Source organism: Haliaeetus leucocephalus, unplaced genomic scaffold (assembly GCF_000737465.1).
Source record: "Haliaeetus leucocephalus isolate CR32 unplaced genomic scaffold, Haliaeetus_leucocephalus-4.0 Scaffold176, whole genome shotgun sequence".
Taxonomy (NCBI): domain Eukaryota; kingdom Metazoa; phylum Chordata; class Aves; order Accipitriformes; family Accipitridae; genus Haliaeetus; species Haliaeetus leucocephalus.
Genome location: NW_010972612.1, coordinates 202565 through 223340, shown reverse-complemented (window position 1 = coordinate 223340; position 20776 = coordinate 202565). Strand labels below are relative to the sequence as shown.

At 41.9% G+C, this 20776-nt stretch overlaps 1 protein-coding gene across 1 annotated transcript in view; it reads left to right on the top strand.

Moving 5' to 3' along the window:
* Nucleotides 1-20776, top strand: part of UNC13B (unc-13 homolog B (C. elegans)) — a 193512-nt gene that overhangs the window by 155724 nt on the left and 17012 nt on the right. Inside the window, exons 27-33 of the mRNA XM_010564211.1 lie at nucleotides 1301-1397; nucleotides 2188-2331; nucleotides 3020-3097; nucleotides 4098-4175; nucleotides 11248-11336; nucleotides 14497-14649; nucleotides 16590-16713. Of these exons, the coding sequence (XP_010562513.1) occupies nucleotides 1301-1397; nucleotides 2188-2331; nucleotides 3020-3097; nucleotides 4098-4175; nucleotides 11248-11336; nucleotides 14497-14649; nucleotides 16590-16713 (763 nt within the window). The remainder of the gene's footprint in view (nucleotides 1-1300; nucleotides 1398-2187; nucleotides 2332-3019; nucleotides 3098-4097; nucleotides 4176-11247; nucleotides 11337-14496; nucleotides 14650-16589; nucleotides 16714-20776) is intronic.

Here is a 20776-nt window from a genome sequence, read left to right as displayed (position 1 = left end):
AGTTTACCGAAAATAAAAAATAATAATAATAGTAGTAATGAAAAGGAAAATAACAAAAAAAGAGAAATGAAACCCAAGAAAAACCAAGTGATGCACAATGCAGTTGCTCACCACCTGCTGACCAATGCCCAGCCAGTCTGCAAGCAGCGATCCGCCCCTCCCAGCCAACTGCCCCCAGTTTATATACTGAGCATGATGTCATATGGTATGGAATATCCCTTTGGCTAGTTCAGGTCAGCTGTCCTGGCCATGCTCCCTCCCAGCTTCTTGTGCCCCTCCTTACTGGCAGAAAATGGGAAACTGAAAAATCCTTGACTTAGTATAAGCACTACTTAGCAACAACTAAAACATCAGTGTGTTATCAACATTATTCTCACAGTAAATCCAAAACACAGCACTGTACCAGCTACTAGGATGAAAATTAACTCTGTCCCAGCTGACACTAGGACACCATGCTCCAAAGCTATTGGTCCAGCACTTAACATGAGCTAAGTTTGTGCTTCTTTAAAAGAAAACAATGAAGAACTGCTTACAGGGCTGGCCAGTTTCCTGCAAGACCTAGCAGATGTGCTGTGCTATCACCAGAAGTTAATCTTACCCAAGCATCTTCACAGTGAGATCAGCAGCCCATAGAAATGGGAGGGTGTTCTAGAGAAGGCTTGGGGAAAGGGAGAGCAGGATTAAAGTGGAGAAAACTAGCCTTGATTCTCCCTCCTAGGACTCCAGAAATATGTCTGTATCTGCAGATAAAGTGGCTGAAGGCCCCTGCAAAACAGGTGCTTCTTTTCCTCCCTTTATACTCATTTGCAGCTCTCATGTGAAAGATGGTACACCCAAATGGGCAGCAGGATAGCGTGCTGTTTCTCTTGACATGCAGAGAGAGTGTGTTTGGAGGTCTCCTTTGTCCTGTCCAGCACATGGGTGAAAGGGGAAGAAAAGACAAAGTGCTCTGAGATGATGATGCTCAAGGGGGAAAACCAGGATGCTCAAGGGAAGATACCGAGGAAAAGGAAAGATGGGAGGAGGACAAAACCAGATCAGGACCAACAGTCTGCAGAGTCTGGGCTAGGCTGTGTTCTGCTGGTTGAGCCCAAGTGATGGTACACGTCCTGCTCACCAGTGGCTTGTGTACAGGTAGGAGTATTTTGGGGAACTTCGGCTGCACACATAGCTAACAGCATTCAGACATCTAACAGTGGTGAGCTTTCACAAGGTTTGCTGAAACAGCAGCACTGTCTGAGTCTGGTTGGGGCGCTCTGTTTCTTGCTGTAACTTGCTGTCTTTCCTGTCCCTCCTGCAGGTGGTTTGAGCAGTTTGTGATGCAGTGGCTGGATGAAAATGAAGATGTTTCCTTAGAATTCCTGCATGGTGCTCTGGAGAGAGATAAAAAAGATGGGGTATGTAGGTCACTCTGAGTGGAGGACTTGGCGCTATATCCTTCAGTACCCAGAACCAAACAACACTAAATTCAGCTGTCATGCAAATGGAGGATGCAGCCCTTTTTGCTTGCTAAACAACTGGGATACTCATTTAGTTTAGGACTTTTCTCTACAGGTCACAGAGGGCTGTTTAATAGCAAGGTGCATATCATTCATTTATGTCTGTTCTGTTCTGCTGCTGTTAATCTGTTAGCCAGTGGCTTGGTACTCTCTCATCTCTCTGTGTTTGTGAGAGGTAATTGAAATATAAGGCACTTTGCATGTATTTAGTCATGCAGTGAGAATGTGACCTTAATCCACTGACAGAGTAATCTTATTCTTAATTTGTTGAGTATTCCCGGTGGAGAGCAAGAGCCTTCCCATTTGTCCAGTAACTGTTGGTGCTGTAGTCTGTGATGCTAATATAAGCATTCTCTTTAATAACTAAATTTTAAGAAAATCTAAAAAAAGCTCTTTGCTCTCTCCTTTCCTCATTAACTGATATGCAAGCTGTGCATTTTATTAAGGGTCCCAGCATCATGCTACATTTCCTTGGTGCTTGTCGTGGTATAGTTGGTGAAGGACAGTAAACATATAACCCAACAGAACTGGCTCCTCTGGGCGTTTTGGAGAGCTTTTGACTAATGCTGGGGAAGATGTAGGTTTTGGTAAAATTGTCCTGCCTCCAGTGTGGCAGATGATGGAGACACGAAATGGGTGTGTTTCAGATCTTTCCATTTGAGAGTGACTCTTTGTACTTCTGTTTTAGTTCCAGCAAACATCCGAGCATGCTCTGTTCTCTTGCTCAGTGGTGGATGTCTTCACCCAGCTCAATCAGAGCTTTGAGATCATTAAGAAGCTCGAGTGCCCAGACCCCGTCATTGTTGCTCATTATAATAGGAGGTTTGCTAAGGTAATGTCCTCAACATCCAGCTGTTTATCTTTTTGTCGTGGTTTAACCCCAGCCAGCAACTAAGCACCACGCAGCCGCTCACTCACTGCCCCCCCATCCAGTGGGATGGGGGAGAAAATCGGGAAAAGAAGTAAAACTCGTGGGTTGAGATAAGAACAGTTTAATAGAACAGAAAAGAAGAAACTAATAATGATAATGATAACACTAATAAAATGACAACAGTAGTAATAAAAGGATTGAAATGTACAAATGATGCGCAGGGCAATTGCTCACCACCCGCCGACCGACACCCAGCCAGTCCCCGAGCGGCAATTCCCTGCCCCCCCCTTCCCAGTTCCTAAACTAGATGGGACGTCACATGGTATGGAATACACTGTTGGCCAGTTTGGGTCAGGTGCCCTGGCTGGGCATGAGAAGCTGAAAAATCCTTGACTATAGTCTTAGACTATACTATAGACACTACTGAGCAACAACTGAAAACATCAGTGTTATCAACATTCTTCGCATACTGAACTCAGAACAGAGCACTGTACCAGCTACTAGGAAGACAGTTAACTCTATCCCAGCTGAAACCAGGACACTTCCTTAGTGGGATGCAAAACAGTATGATGTTTCTTTCGTTTTATTTCCTGGAGTTCTCCTGCAGTGATAGAGGACAAGTAACAGTGCTTACATGTTGTCTTTGCAGACTATTGGGAAAGTGCTGATGCAGTATGCTGACATCCTCTCCAAGAGCTTCGAGTCCTACTGTTCCAAGGAGAAACTGGTGAGTCATGCTGAGCTTCTCTTCTGCCCTGAGGAATCACATAATTGTCCTGATGAAACCAAGTTGCTCACATTGCACCTGACCATGTTGATGGTGTAAATATCTTCAGTATTGTTTTTATCATCATTTGTGTGCTTTTGCAGATTGAATTCTGGCTTGGCTGTAGAATAAAACTAGGTCCTGAAGTTGATCTGTGGGGTTTGGAGGCTGTCAGGTCCCCTTGAAATTAACTTCCACTCTGCCTGTCTGTGTGTCACAGAGGTGATTAAAAAACAATTTAAAGTGGGCACAGATTGGTCTGTAGATCTGGTGCTTAGCAGCACTCTTGGTTTACAGTTGTCTCCATCTAATTATCTTGCTGTTTAATCTTGAATTCAGTAAAATTCTATGTATTAAATAAAACAGGGCCTTATATTTTTGGACCCTGGGTCTGTCCCATGCTGGTTTTGCTATCAGCCACACCTGTATTGGGGATGCAACTGCAGAGGGAAGAGCCTATTGCTCAGGCTGCCCTTGACTGTTGCTCTCAGTCTTGGCCTGGTGGGACCCAGCTGTGTCTCTGAATGCAGCTTTGGCTAGCAGTTCCCCTTCTCATCTGGGATGTACACCATTCACAGTAGTACATTGCAGCATTAAGAGACTGAAGGTGACACAGCTTGGACTCTTGCAGGGCATGGCAGGAGCTGCAGAGAGTTGGGCCTTGTCCTGAGACTGATTTCTTGTCAGCTTGTTCTCTGTTTGTGATAAAGCTGAGGAGAAAAATACAACAGCAGAGATATCCTAATCTGGGGATTCTATAACTGGCCATTCCATTTCAAGCTGGACTAAAAATGACTTTTCTCTTTTACATTTGAGTGCTGAAATCTGTGCATGCCCTACCTCCTGTTTGACCCTCAGATCTGCTGGTACTTGGGGAAGGGTGTTGAGGCACAGACTCTACCACTGGTGAAAATGTGTTGGCATCCTGAGCAGTAACAGGCACCTGCTTTTGTCCCTTCAGCCCTGCATCCTGATGAATAACATCCAACAACTGAGGGTGCAGCTGGAGAAGATGTTTGAAGCCATGGGTGGTAAAGAGGTAAGATCACTAAGGGACTGAGTATTACTCAATTCTACTGCACTGTTACTAGGTTATTTGCATCATCCTGGTTCTTGAAGACTGCAGTCATAAGGAGAGCCCCATGACACCTGGCACTGTAATAAGTGTGAGGGGACAGCCATGCCTGAAGCCTTTTCAACTAAATTTATCATAAGATGCAGGAGTGAATGTTTTGAAGCACAGAATAGCAAGGAGAAGGAAATAAAAGGTTACATACTGTGCTCACGTGGGCTGGATGTGGGCATGGCTGGTGGTTTCACAACTCTGAAGAAAGACAGATAGGTCTGAGAACTGTTGACATTGAATCATTTTATGTGGCATATAAATGTGGGACAATACCTTTGGAACTAAATGTCCAATATCTAATATATTGCAGACATGCAAATAAGAGTTCTGTACTTTTGCTTTGTTGCATACTCAGACGTGTCTATTTGTTCTGTGATGGCCATTTTTACAGAAATAAGGTTTTCCTCCCCCATATCACCATTTCTGTTCTGATATAATCCATGTATCTCTTTTTTTCTCTTCTTTTTTCATTGCTTTTCAAGATTCGGGAAGATGAAGAAAAGGCTGCTGATGCTGATGTTAGGAAAAAATTATTTTCAAAGCCTAAGTGCATTTTCTTTGGTTGTGTTGTGGTAGAGCCTGTGCTATGACATGTATGCGAAGAGGAAAGTCAGCTTTGCTGATGGGCAGCTCAGTTCTTGCCTGTATTGCTGTTTCAAATCTTTCTTGTGCACGGTGGCAGAGTTCTATGAAGTGGCAAAAATCTCAACAAATAGATTTACACCATGAGGCAAGGAAAACTGCTGTCGTTATTTCGCATATGATCTCAACAGTCCTAATTTCTGAGCCCTACATCAAGAACAAGCATTATATGCTCCTAGCTGTAATAGCAGTGGTAGCTAAATGCTGATTTTTCAGGAAAAAATAAACTTGTGATGAAATGTTTGTGAAGTGGTTTATAAAGTTTTAATCCACGTGCACCATTTAAATGCATTTAAATGGATTTAATCCATTTAAAACCTTCCTCGGGAGGTGTAAGTAAGGCAGAACAGAGGTAATGAATCCACTATTTCCCCTGAACTGTGGAATCAAAAGAAGAATAGGGGAGAGAAACCCAGACTGTGAGCAATAAAACGTACAGGGAGAAATGTGGCAAACACGCTAGGAAGCTGGGTTTTGGAAGTGATTTTTTTCTTTTCTTTTCAAATGCTGCTTGTTCACTTCATTAGGCTGCCGCTGATCACCAGAAATAAATTGTGTTGTGTTAGGTGCCTGCATTATTTGCTATCGCCAGGGTTTTCCCTCTTGGTAACTATGTAGTACTTTGCTTCTTGACTTGAAACCTGCCAGGTCCTCTGTTTTGCTAGAGTAAACAAGGTCTTGTCCTAGTCTGAGTAGTCCTTTTTCTGATACAGGTTGAACCTGACCAGTGAGTAACAATTGGTGAGACAACAGCTTTGAAAATAGAATGTGTAGACAAACATGCTGCTGGAAATGCATCTATGGGTTTTATCTTCTTCAGAAAGGGCAGTTCTTACTTTCTGTGACAGATTTGATTTATATTCATCTATACATCACACAGTAGCTTGCACAAAAGTAAGCATTATCCTGACTGCTCTACCCAAAAAGGAACTGCTTCCCTGGGGGAGTAAGAAAGTAGCATAGCAGTAGGTCCTGGTTGTCTTGAACTGTTCACCTTTTTGTGTTCTCAAAGTTGGTGTTGTGGACTAGGTACCAAATATTCCATTGTTCCTGTGGCAGGTATGTTAGACATACCATGCATGAAGCCAGACCTTGAGGATTGGTTTCAGTTAATGGGTGCTTTGGCTTCATCTGCTTCTGATTCACAGCTCCATCTCCATCTACAGCTGTAGCTGTATAGCACTGCACAACTCTGAAAAGCTTTGAAATACTGCTGCTACCTAGTGCTCTTTGCCAGTGGGTCCAAAACACACTCGTATAGAAATCCATATCACTTACTCCCTTTTGCAGCAAGGAAAACGAAGGGACAGGGCTTACCCATAGTCACCCTGCAGTGTAATGGCATAACATGGAACAGAAGTGCTTGCCCACTACTATTGCTTGAGACTGGGCTCCTTGATATGGTGCCTTCTTTTACTATTTTTTTCCCCCAAATGAGGAATTGTACCTTTACCCCCCCTTCTCTTATTCTTTTTCCAGCTGTAGTACCCAGAAGGCACAAAATAGCAAAAATTGCCCAGCATCTCTGGGTTTAATGTGTTGACATCATTTGGTCTGTGAACATTACTAGTCAGAAACAATAAGGACAGCAGCAGAGCTTTGAGAGAGCTCTGTGTGGAGGGATTCTGTTGGGTCTGTGCTTGAGATCTCAAGGCATATATATATTTGCACACATACATATACACACAGGCACACAGAGAAGTATCTTAAATGATTTTTAGGATTTATAATTAATACTTTTATTTCTCTTCTGAGCTGTGTTGATTTCACAGGATCAAAACAGCTTCACTGTGGCTCAGTAGCATTCTCAGACATTCCTGAAGCATGTTTTGGAAAGGCAGCATTTATGGAGTGGCAGGTAGCTTTAAAAGCATAATGAACAGTGGAATCAGGCGGTGAGTCGTGGATGGAAATTGGGTACGTGAATACCTTTTGAAACCTTTGATTCCTCTGAATCATCTCTGATACACCCGCAGAAAGGAGATTGTAATTTAGCTCAGTGCTAAAGCAGGCTCTATAGATTCATTGCTAGTGTTTGCCTGAACTTGGCCCCATTTATTTAATTATTCATCCATTATCTTCTAAAAACTAATGTAACCTGCATTTTTTACCCATCTCTGCAGTTTTCCTGCAGACTTCAGCCTGCTCTGTGTGCTGTCCCTGACACCAGAATAAGCCTTTCTCATTTTGCTCAAGAGAGATGGCTTTCTGCAGTCCATTATTTTGCTTAGCTTTTCATGAGTTATGAACTCACGGCACAAAGGTGCTGTACCGCATTGCCCACTGCTGGAGTCTAGAAGTGCTGTGGAAGCCTAGTTTAAAAAATTTCTGCACATTTTTTTTTAATCCAAAGTCAAGCATGTGAGGTGAGTGTCAGAGAGAAGCACTGCTTAGGGAACCCAAAGAATTAGCTGCTGAGTAGCAGCAGATCATCATCATACAATTTTCATGCCTTCAGTTTCAAGCTATTCTGTATAATTAATGCTTCAGGAAACTCTCCTCTTAATGCTCAGCCAAGTTAGCCCACATTTTAAATCCTAAACTAGCCACCTGAATAACAAATTGCAGGACAGCTTAGAAACAGCCAAGACTTGATAGGAATGTTCTCAAACCATTTGCAGTATCTACTGATGGCTCCTCTTTAGCATCCTATGTGCCATAGCTGGTGCCACCCTAGTATTTGAGAAGCTGGCAGATGTTGTTTGGATTCAATACTCCAGGTTCGTTACTTTTGAATCCTATAGGAAAGTGGGGAGATGCATGAAAATTCAGTGCGAGTCCCTAAAAGGAGGTTGGGTCTGACTCTGAAGAGAGGAGCTCCCAGGGGCTAGTGGAAGGAGGCAGAACAAAAATCAGCAACTTCAAGCTAGAGCCAGATGAACTCTATAAAGCTAAAATAGGATAGAAGGGCAAAATTCTCTAGCTGCTGATATGTCATATCAGACCTGATAATTTCACAGGTTCTCTGGCTTTAAGATGTGAATTAACATCTTCAGCCTTCTAGAAGGCAAGAGCTATGTTTCTCCAGCTACAGAGGAGCCTTCCAGTTCTGGTTCCTCGTGCTTCACCAGTGTGTGTAGAAACCAAAGAAGAACTAATAACATCTCTTGGAAAACTTGCAAAGTTCACAGCAAATTCTTAAACTCATGGTTTCTATTTCATCCATGAGAGAAGCAGGAGAAGGTCAATCTAAAGTGAAGTTCATAACGCTATGCTGTAAATGCCATCATTCAGATTAGCAGAGAACTTGAGGTTCCAGCCCTGAATGTGCTTGGATGAGACTTCGAGACCCGGATTCTCTTAAGTGCCAAGACCCAAATCTTTGCAGGAAATTAACAGGGCCCTGCTTTCTTCCCTGAAATTTAAATATGGGGTTACCATTTCCCACTTTGCATGTACCTCAGTTTTCTGTATTGCACATCTAGTCTTAACCAAGGAACTGTGTCCGTGCCAGCCATTACTTCCACTGGAATTGCAGCACTTGCTCAGAGATCAGAAGCCACCTCACTGTGGGTACTGTCCCGTGTTTCGCACAGAGAACTTTTCATTAGCTTTCTTCCTCTGAATCATCTCCAATACACCCACAGAATGGAGATCATAAGCCTGCTGGGCTCCAGCTTCTGATAGAAATGGTCTGGATGTGACATATGGCAGTGACCCAACTGCCTAATACTGCTTTCTGCTTTACTCTACCAGCCAGATTTATCATGCAGTCCAAGTAGCATTTCCTGCTGTCAGTGATAGATGGTATGTTTAGAATTCATTGGCTGAGCAGCAACAGCAAAATGTACACTGTTTCATGTGAGTGCTGTTATCATTCCTTCACCATATTGGCAAATAATAGTTTGCAGTTACACCACATGCTACAGGGACTCTAACTAATGTGTGATTTATATATGTGAAACAGTAGTACACACCTACCGGCACCTTCCTAGTGGACTTAAATCCCAGTCAGGTAATTCCCCCAAATTTGCTTTCAAGCCAAAGCATGCCAATACCTAAGCATTAATGATTAGTAATGTATTATGTGGACTCCTCCTTCCATAGTAGCAGTTGCTCAGAAGACAGCAGCCTTTCTAGGATGACAGAGGAGTTGATGGATACTGAACCAGAATGCTTACCACCAGGGTTTGGCTTCCTGAGGGTGTGGCTGGACAAAGTTAAATCTGGGCAGCTGTCTTGCCAGTTGCACCCAGAGAGCTGTGAGCTGATGTTCTTTCTGGAGGAGAGTACCTTGCCACAGATAATGGAGCTCATCCTCTTGGCAAAGCATTGCTCCAGCTTATTGGTCCCTTCTTGCAGTACAGGGCTGGCAATCAGCCTTTCTTCTGCTCTCAAGAAGGTCAGTTTGCAATCAAAATGTACAATAGCAAGGAGAAGCTTAGAGGTGGTTGGTGAGCTCTTCACCTCACAGTAACACAAGTCATTAATTGCATGGTTCATGAACCAGGGCAATAAGTTGTTGATGCTGACCTCAGACATCCTCTGGACTTGTAACACATGCGTCTGGTAGCTTATAAAGAAGTAGAAGTAAATAGTGAGGAATAAGTGTCTTGTACCAAATTCTTCTGGCTTTTTTTCTTTTTTTTAACATGGAAAAGCAGTTATTGAAATGTTTTGTTGAATCATGAACTGGTCCTGCCTCAAATCTAACAGAAGTGGCCAAAATCAGAGAACTGTTCGGTGCCATTAATTGTAGATAGCAAACCAGACAGCTTGTGACTCGTTGCCCCTTTACAGTAGAAGGGAAGGATGATGTAAGGGCAAGACAGACCACCACCAATAGATGCTGGTTTTGTTTTGTTACCTACAAGCTTGGCTAGAATGACTGCTGATTGGCATGACATTAGCTTCCTTCTGCCTTTGTAGAGTAAGGGAGTTACAAAGATAATAGAAATACAAATTAACTTTAATAAAGGAAAAATAATCAGACCTAGCAATACCTGAAGTTATAAGCCTTAAGTAAGCATTATTTGCTTGGGATTTTTAAAAATTATTTTAAAAATTGTGATCCAGGAGTTTCATAAGCACAGGTTCAAATGCATAATAGTGTCAGCTTTCTGTGCTATCTTACAACAGGAAAGTGAACTGCTCAGATTCCAAATCCCCTAAGGCTTGGCTTTGTCTGACAGATGCTGAGGAATCTGAAGAGGGCTTCAGCATTGAATATAGAAGTGGGAACTCCGGTCATGCTCAAATCCTGCATAGCTGCATGTGTGGATGTACCGTAAAAATCTAAACTGATTTTTAACCACTTTACTGGCCTCTGGCTCATCACATTTGTAAATAGATGCTCTGCCTTAGAGGTAAAGGCTGAAGCTCTGAATGCCAAATGCAAACATTTCTGGAAGGTTTTGTTTTGCAAGCAGCTTGCCTGCCTGCATATAAAGGCAAATCTGTTTTACAAGTTACTTTTTCAGAGCAAATAATCCCAAAGAATTCAACATGTGTTGTTATGTATACACACAGATAGGTTGCTCAGAAGTGGCTCTTTCCAGGCTGGAGGGATGACTACCGTTGGAATACAGGGTACTGTATTCACAGTGTGAAAACAGGTGGCTTTGGGCCAATAATAAAGGAGCAAGCACTTTTTTACAGAACATGCCAAGGTGTCAGCAGCATCCATGTAGTGCTTGGGGCACTTTTTTTGTTTGTTTTGTGAAGTCTTCTCTGAACATTTGTATACAAAAAGCTGTCTGGCTCCATGTGAGAGTAGAGTTACTTGTGCTCGATACCCGTAGCTGAGATTATGCTTTCCAAAAGTGATCAGTGCACAACAGTTCCTGCCATGATATTGTGGCCAGATTTACAAAATAGCTGGGGTCCAGTCTTCTGAGAGCAGTAGCTGGGTCAATCTTAAGTTTGAATACTTGACAGCAGGGTGGAAGGTGAAATAGCATCTTTCAAGACCATGCATGGAGAAATGCACAAGTAAATAACATCCAGTCTGAAAAGCTCTGTCTCCTTCTAGACTTAGAGGGGTGAAATGACCCGTGAGACAAAGGTAATGCCCAGTGCTTGATGATTTCTCAGCCTGCTTACTCTGTTGGCCACAGGGAGTTCACATTCACTTTCTTGCTCAACCTTACAAATATCAGGAAGGGCATCAAAGGGTATTGGAGCCTGGGGAAACCACTTGCTGCTGTTTAGGCAAATAACTGTTGATGATTTCACAGCTTCTGTAACAGCAGCAGGCAGAGAAGGAGAGCATCCTAGCTGACAAGAGTCCAGCAGTCACAGTTCACCTGCTTATTAAGAGTAGCCTCAACAGTGAGGAAGAGCACTGTGAAGGACAGCAAACTGCCCTCTGAGTTCAAGCTAAGTGCTCTTCTTTCATCCACAGCTGGATGCAGAAGCAAGTGACCATCTCAAAGAGCTCCAGGTGAAGCTGAACAATGTTTTGGATGAGCTGAGTGCTGTGTTTGGTAACAGGTGAGTATAAGGAGGTCCCTGTCCTTGCAGCGTTCCTTTCTTTTCTCTAATCTCTTTCAGTCAGGCTAAGAAGAGAAAAGAAACTTGTGTCAACTGCATTATATTTTTCTTTTTGTCATAAATTCATGGTCTTTCAAATACTGAGACTATCTAAAGAAGTAAGAAATGTTTTTAAAGTCTCTCTTTTCTATATTGCTCTGCTTAGAAATGTAACATGGAGATCTCTCAACTGTGAAATGTATTTGAATTACATGGAGTGATTTTTTTCTGTAAGTAGTGCTTGTCGGTAGCAGAATTGCCTGCTCCTTTATTGCTCGGAAAGCAGTTTCCAGCTTAGCGTTTATGAAGCAGCATTCGTGTTTAAATGTTCTGTTCTAAATGTATAAAACAGCTGACTGATTGCTAGTTGTTAAATTAATATTGGAATAAAAAGGAAACAGGTTTAGAATTTGAGATTGACTTGTTCTAATGCTGCAGTGAGTGGTGTTTTCTAATGTTTCAAGGGGAGGAGCTCTTTAAGATATTGCCAGAGTAATTCATGGCAATTAAGTTTTTTGCAAATCATGTTACCATTTACCTGAGGATAAAAATGTGCTCGATTTCATAATAATTTTGTAGTGAACCATAAAAGATGTTGATTAAGCAAAATCTAGAAATACAGGGCTCCCAACTGATCTTCAAAAACAGCCACTTCTCATGATAAACCCCATTCATTTCATGTTGTGCTTTATAACAAGATTAATGCAGGCATGAACTGTAGTATAGCTGAAACATGGGCAAGGGTAATAAAGCAAATTGTACCAACTTGGTCTCCCACAGTCTACAGATTTGCAGTACTTATGACCAAAAAATCACGGTGGAATTTGTCAGCGACTGTTTGGATTTCAGCACACAGAGCTAAGTGAGGAGATAAACGAGGAGATCCCATTGCCAGTAATAGATGCTATATAGCAAGAAATGGAGAGGTTCAAACTGTAACTGAATTGTATCGATAAGGTTCATAATTAGATGGAGGATGAGTGAGAAATCGTAATTAGGGGGTGAATTTTGTTATCTGAAACCTGTCTCCATGGTGTCACTGCTATAAGACAATTAGGGTACAATCTTGACATTTGCAAATATGATTTAAAGAGATTATTCAGTATCAGCATACATACCAGGGAGTGTTTTAGAGAGATGTGCCAGCAAGAGATGTAGCAAGTCAGACTTCGCTCATTCCTTGACAGTAATAGGGAACGAAAAGCAGAGCTGCAGTTTACTGTATAAGCAGGATCTTCTAAAGGATGTAAATGTGGGAGGTAAGACAGACATCCACAATATTCTGTGCAGAGTCTGTAAACAGTTGTTCCTACAACACTCTGCACAGCTGACACTGCAGATCTTAACTTCTTCATCTATGTGAGGTAACTGTGCCTGCTGGGAAAGCAGCACAGATCCAGAGAGCCTCAGCACCTTTGTGATGAGAGAGGATTATGTTTGGACACAGAAGTGTTTTCTGCTTTAAAGGATATCATAGAGAAAAGGAGTCTTGAAAGGGTTTATACTAGCTGCTGTTTTGTTCTTGGAGGCTCTAGGAGTGAAGGAAGGAATTCCTGCAGGAATTAGGGAGCAGAAGGCCCTGTCTGACAGCATAGGGGAGGCTGTGTTTTAACTTGCTGCTGCCAAGGGCTACTGTTAAGCTGTACATCTGCACAAACTTCACTTTCAGGTGAACCTGTTCCCACAGTAACTAATATATCATTTTTCATAATTGGTGGCAATTCTGCCTGTATTAATTTTTATCTTTTAAGGGATTCTGTTATTTTTTATACCCTGGCTGGGGGTTTACAGCATCTTGAAGCAGGGTCCTGCAGTTGATGGGAGAATTGTGAGGTGAGATTAGCCTGTAACAGTACAGGGATTGTCAGCAGTACAGGAAATTCTTTGTACTGTTTTGTTTGATGTGACTTATGTCTCTGGTTAAGCTGTCATTGTAGCCACAACTGACTGCTGCAAGCCACTCTCTGCTAGGGACAGGGAATGTGGAAGTGGAGGCTGCATGGAAAGACAGTTCTGGAATTGCTCTTTGGAACTGCCCCAATGAGAGTCAGGCTAGAAGGGAGGAAGAGGGACCATGAGGCTGGAGGTGGCAATGCAGGAGAGGAAAGAGATGATGAGGTGAAGGAAGGTGAGAGCCACAGGGCAGAGGAGTTGTATGCTGGCACCCAACCCACAGATGTCCTAGGTGGCTCACACAGCCGAAGTTCCACTTGTGCAGACATAAAGCTGACTTCCAAACCTGTGTACCTGCTCTTAAATCTCTACCCTAGCTCCTAGCACTGACTTCTTTTCCTGGTTTCAAAGCTCTGTGCTGTTAGTGGATAGCTAAATGTCACTTGTAATGCCTGTTGTTAGTAACTGTACTTTTAAATGTCAAAGCATTTTCCTTTATTTATTGAATTGATATGTTGACAGCTCTTCTGATCTATTCATCATTTTTAACCATTGTATTATTTCATTTTGAACCTCCTCTTAGCAATAAGAGATGGAAGAATAACTGTGCTTTAATGCCTTGCATGTCACGTCATTGCAGTGACACTGTTGCACAGCTGAGCCCCACATCCCATTTTGACACTTCGATATAGCATGGACTGTATGGCAGTGGACTGGTTTCAGTTGGTGTCTGCCTTCAGGCTCTCTCTATTATTTTAAAGACTTACCTTATGATGGGTCATAACCAGATTACTGCTGATGGACTCCTGGGTGCTCAGAGTTGTGCATGCGTTGTGCCACTGCTCCATACAATAACCCAGTCTCTGTGGTGTAACACCCTGTGTAGAAAGCAAAGATACAGCAGCATGCTTTGCGCTAAGAATAACAGCGTTTCTTGAAATCAGGAAAGGATCATTTATTTTTGCAAGCTGAATGAAAAAACTCCTCTCAAATGTGATTGTGTCTCATATTCAGAGGTGGTAGGCTGTCTGTGGATGATGGGCATAAGGAACTGGATAGCATACCCCTTGGTAGCAAATACAGTAAGGAAATGAGCAGCAAACCTCAGGAAGGACCAAGCATGTAATTGAGTGCATTATTTATGGACTTGCAGTATTTTACCTGATGTACTAGACCTGAGATTTCTACCACTGATAATCTTGGTTTTGCCTCTCTCCTATCTCCTCAGCTTTCAGACTCGTATTGATGAGTGTGTCAAGCAAATGTCTGATATCCTCTGTCAAGTGAAAGGGACAGGAAATGTTGCTGCTAATGCCAGAAACACAGTTGCACAAGATGCAGATAATGTCCTGAGGCCATTGATGGATTTCCTGGATGGAAAGTAAGGAAGTGTTCAAATATATGTTACATACACAGTACATCGGATTGGGAACACGATGGGGAAGGCAAAATAGCTCCATGTTCTTGGATTGTTCTTGAGATGTCCAGCCTCCAAATTTTCAGGAAGAATTAAGGTCTTTTTTTCCCATATCTGTCTGCATCTCAAGCCATGAGTCACCTTTTCAGCCTTCATTCAGTGCCAGAGCAAACTCTCAATTCTCCTTTCTCCCTCTGGCAATTACAGCAGTCAGCAAAACACACTGCTGATCAGGTAGTGGGAAAGACTGAAATTCTAAATTTACTAGCTACATTTTTTTTCCTGTACAAATTGTACTGTAGCTAATTAGAAAACGTATTCCAAACCACATTTACATACTTGTTACATATACTACTCAGTATCCCAGTCATGTTATGCGTGTGTGTTCTAGACACACCTGGTGCTGTTCTGACTAGAAAATAAGTTTCTGAACTATGTGATGTACACAAGTGTGATCCATTGCTTTAATTAACTGTTGCCATTAACAGCATGCAGCATGATTCAGCTGTACAGGGACTTTTTGTGGCTAACTGCACGTAATTCTCATAAGCTAAGCCTTGAACTATAAAGAGGAATAGTTTTTAATCATTGTAGAAGTTAAACTTCTTGCTGATGCACAACAGTTCTTTATTTTGAAAGGGGTGGCCAGCAATTTTCATAATAAATGCTGTGAAGGATGTGAAGCTTTATAAGTTTAAAATATAGCTTCTTTTGTTGCTCTTTGTATTGATTGTCCCATCTTTCTTTTGGGTCACCATGTAGTAAGTGACTCTCTGCAGCAATCATTACCTCTAGAAGTCTTCTCATTTGAGCATTTTCCATGCTTGCCTTCATGAATGCTGAAAAGCCACCTTCCTTTGTGTCGCTGGGAGCTTGGTATGCTATGGGCTTTTCATCCAGCTGTGGAGCAAGTCATTTTGATTATGATAATCTAAGCCTGGATTATTTTCTTTCCTCCTTTACAGAAGGAGAGTCTTTTTCAATGCTTCCTGCATCCTACCCACATCAGTCTTGTCCCTGTTCAGTTTTGTTCATATACTGTCTAATGAGCTGTGGGAAGAAGGGAAATCTGGGAGATGTTACACAATGTAGAAGAGTCAGCTATTGCCTGTTCACTGCTACTGGCTACAGTGTTCCTGTTTTGTAGCTCTCCCAGTGTGACCAGTAAATGCTGAAGTCCAACAATCATTTTGAAGAAGAATCTAACATTTCTTGGCCTTTTTGGTAGCCTGTACAATAATAAAGGAGGACAAACTAGGGAGATAAAGCAGAACTTCTTTATGTAAAAGCAGATAAATATATGGCAGGTGATTGGTGGTGAATGCAATTGCAACAAAATACAGAGGAGGAGTCTGAGAAATGCTTTGAGGTGGTTATAGAGGTGGAAGAATTAGAGACTTCAGCAGCAATCAGAAGGTGTGCAGGAACTTCTGCATAACAGTCTGGGAATTATTAATTTAGATATTCAACAAAAAGCATTATAATAACCCCTTGAAGTTTAAAACCTATTATTCTGTATTTGTTTGTAATTTTTTCCTATATACTCTGGAAACCTGATACGTCAGGAAGTATCTTCTTAAAGGGAACCAGTTCAATGGTACCTGCTCTTATTTGGACTACTCCCAACCACCATAATTTAGTGATACCTTCTGTAATCCCCAGGTCAATAAATAGAAATGATTGAGATCATACATGTCAATAACCCATTTTGGCCAAACATCTTTAGTGCTAGAACTCCAAGGGTGAAGACAGGCTGTACTTTATGAAGAGGAAAGATTTTTACCCTTAAAGCAATTGTTATGACAAACTGCTTTGGATGGGGCACTGATTCTTCCATACACACCCCTTTTTTCCTTGCAAACTGCATTCTTTGAACTTACTCAGTTCTTGTTCTCTTCCTGCAGCTTAACACTGTTTGCGACTGTGTGTGAAAAGACGGTGTTGAAACGGGTACTGAAAGAGCTCTGGAGGGTGGTAATGAATACCATGGAGAAGCTGATTGTGCTGCCTCCTCTTACAGACCATACGGTAAAACATTTTCTCCTTCCTGACTCATAGCAGAAAGTGTTGCCATTGCCTGTGTAACTCATCTCCTCGACCTAATGAGTCATCTGTCCAGGTAAATTTGCCTGCATGTAGCCTGCCTGAGGATGGAAAAATATGTCTGTAACCTAGTAAAATAAGAGAGCAGCTCTATTTATAGTAGGGTTGCAAGATACAGAGCACACTCTTCAAAATCCATGATCCAAAAGGAGTTGCCATCAAGTGTTATCAAATTGCATTGGTTAGGGATTTGCAGTCCCTTAAAGAGAGCTGTGTATGTGGGACTATTGGGCAGTTAGTGTTGTCTTCATGGCATTAGATCAACACCTTAAACGCTTTTGTCTAATTGTTGTCATCTGTTAGTCAGGTGTCTCTCTGTATAGACATAGTTAATTTGGGCTTGCTTTTTAATGACACCATCCCCCGTTTTACCCCCCAGAAGGCTTTAGCATCAGTATGGGCTGGCATAATTTCTGTGTCTGTGATGTTGGGGAGTTGGGGCCACGTCCAGATAGTTTGCCTTCAAAGGTAGTCTTTTATATAATTGTTCAGCTGTGTGGACATGCTGGATGAATGTGTGTCATGAATGTAGTGATGTTTTTAACAATGGTGGATTAACTCTTCCCAAATTTTGAGAAACCACAGAAACCGATTAAATGTCAGTCACGCGTGCCCAGCTGCTCTGGGGGACGATACTCAGTTGGAGGCAGTGTGAAGTTTGGGCTATAACCTCATTATTTGGAGATGATCCAGAACTACTTTTCATCTCTGTGTTGGAGCAAACTTGTGGTCTGTGGCTAATTCATGCTGATGTATTTTTTTCCCCAGTAGTGAGTCGAACAATAGTGGTTTTCACCATTCAGCAGTTGCCTACTGTATTTTGAGTGGACTTCTTGGGTTCAGTGCCTAGAAAAGTGATGCAAACCTGCATCTTGCCCTAGGTGTTTCTTGCTCTGAGAGGGAAGGCCTTTGTCTCTGGCCTTGATGATGACAACTTTAAACAAAACTGCTGAGATGCAGTGTGCTCTCATACTTACTAAGCACAATATTAGCATGAGGCATAACTTCCTAAAGACTGCTTGCTCTGAGCTCAGATTTGGAGTAATCATTTCTGCTTGCCTTTTTTAATTTATAAAGGAGAAAAAAAATCTAAATTTAAGAAGATGAAATTTCTGTCTGTCAGTTGAATTGCTGTAAAAAGGAGTCTTTGGGGATAGGTGCTAAAATCATGTAAGAGCAGCATTAACATGACCCCTTCATAATGCAAGTGAGATCATGAGCCTTGGAGAGAACCAGGGAGGAACTGCTTGAGCTTTATACTTGCTAGTTTTGAATTTTAAAGGCAGAGTAGGAGAGTGATTCAGTGCTTGTATCATAAAGAAGGCAATAACTGTGATCAGCCAATGCTTCCAACCTGCAGGATGTTGCTATAAGCCATTTTGAGGTTTTTTTACAAAGAATTTCTTGTTGCCATCACTTCAGTTTCAAATTGAGAAGCTCTTTCTGTGTAATGAAGCACATCCCCAGTTGTCTGAGATAAAGCAAAATGCTCATAGCTGGATTTTTAGCTGTCTAATCAATTGTATCGTAGTGAGGAGGCTGAACTAGTCCAAACTGGAAAAGAGTTGCTGTTTCAGAAACGCAGCTGTGAACAATGCAATGATTAAAATGGCCTTGTCTTCAGTCCTTGAGCAGGGAACCTGTAGCGAGGCTAGATGGGCTAGAAGGGCAAAGAGCTGCTTCCACTATCACCTGGGACATATAGGGATTTATTCTGTCACCACCAGATTTTCATGACCCATAGTAGTGAAGGCTGGCAGGGCAAGGCAATGGAAAACTCAGGGTTGGTAGTGTGGGCAGAAGCAGTACTTTCTCTTTGCTGTTCTATTTCTTTGCTATGCACGTCTTATCTAACTTTGCTTTCTTTTTTTTTCTTCTTTTGAAAGCACATCATACTCAGAAATAGCCCCAGGCACTGTAACTCACTTGCCTTCCAGCCCTCAGCAAAGAAAGCCCTAGTGCTCCCTCTCCATGTTTGAAGGACCACTGGATGGGGATTTCCCTCCTAAAACTCCTCTGCAACCTTTAAGAAGTAGGGAATATTCATGGGAGAAAAGCTTCCCTTTTATGGAATATTTTGTCTCCTTTCTGTAAAATTGCTAGAGGTGCAAAAGTGGGGTTTTTTATGGTGGTCATGGAAAGCATACTTGGGTAGAAGGTTCCTGACATGCTGCAGTGTGTCTCACTTGTCGCTTGCATGACCCTGTCACTGCACAGTGCTTTAATGCCTGTTAGTCTCCGGACTGATCTATTCCACTTAAATTAGCTCAGCCTGTATTACATAGGGAAGAAAATCTAAGCTCTGCTCTTCCATTCTTTGCTGCTTCTGGAAGATTTTGTGTGGAGTGGGGCTCAGGTGAGAAAGCAGTCAGCTACTGCCTGTGAAGAATGCAATGGGGACGGGCAGTTTTACAGCCTTGCACTCTGAGGACCTAAGCTGCGGGTGCCTTAATGACTTTCAGATGAGTGGCTTCTACCTCTCTGAGTATTGACTGCCCATGGGTTGCGAGATTAGTAGCAACATCATCTCCAGTAACTCACCAAGCAATTCACACCTCACTAGTTTTAAGTAAAGATCAGCATTTAATTAAACACTCTCTGTCTTGGATGAGTGGATATGCAAAGACAGCTCTCTGGGAATCCTTATTTTGGGGTTCAGTGCACAACGCTTGGGGATATTAGCAGATTAGTTATACATTTCTTTCTCTCTCACTGCTTAGGACAAAACTATAGCATGCCATCAGTGACTAGTCAGGTCGGTGAAGAGTTGCTTAATTTACACACAGATGATTCCTCTGGAGCCTCTCCTTTATTTATTTCACACAGTACGCTACAGCTATTCACGTGAGGCTCCGTTTGTGCTTGCTCCTGCTGTGCTTTTTTCTACTTGTCAGACTTCCCTTCACTAAAGGAGAACATGGTCCAGGATAAGAACAAAATTTTCTTTAAGCTGCGGACTGATTTTAAATGCAGCTTCCAAACTGGCTGTTCTTCAGGCTTGTCTGCAAGCAGCCCCACTCCAGAGCTAGTCTGTGGAGGAGAGTGTGGCCTTAAGAAGTTTTCTGAAACCTTTCTGAACTTGTGTTAGTTTAAATGAATCCTCTCCCTTGTGCTAGCTAGGAGCAGAAAAGCCCAAAGCTGCCTCTGTTACGAGGAGAAAAAGCTTTCTTAGCCTTGAATGAAATGATGGTCTGTGAACTTCACATGTGCCCAGATCTCTGTACTGACAGGTAATTATTTTCCCTGTTTCATCCCCACTTTTAAGCCTCTTTTCTCGGTGTTTAATACACCACAACAGCTAAAAAATAGTCTCAATTTTTAATGGATGGTAGCAAACATTGCCTGATGATGAAGTTTCTAAATGAACTTAAAGGCTGCTAATAAATGATCATACCTCATTGTTGTTGAATGTAGGAATTAAAAAAATCTGGGAAAGGAATGTACAGTACCAGATGAAACTTCCTTCCACTGGTATGTCTCAGAAAAATAAGCCTCAGTAATAATATGTTTTCCAAAAAAGGACTGGAATTCAAAAGACTTGCAGTAGGGTTTTGTTTCCTAACTTTGTCAACTAAGCAGTAGGACAGTTAAGCTGTGAGAGTTTGAGCCTCTTGGAATATAAATTGGTTCAGTTCTGTTGCCTTCTAGCAATTAGACTTGAGTCAGCTGATGATCTTTCTCTAAATGCTTTCACTTGAGGGGAAAAAAACCAGTCCATTAGCAAGGACCATTAACAAGGAATTAAAAATCTTTGTGTTGTGGACTACAGATGTCTTTCACGTTTCCAAAAAGTTTAGGAAGGTAAAACTAATTTCATGGGAAGAACCAGGAAAACCAGCACTAAGGTCTGTCCCCTTCCTAGCTACATTTGACACAGAACTAGGCAGAAACAATTCTTAATAAGGACTTAATTTTTCCTCATATTCTGTCCTTGACGTTTTAATCAATTCCATTGTGGTCAGCTTTTCTCAAAGCTACCTGATATTTA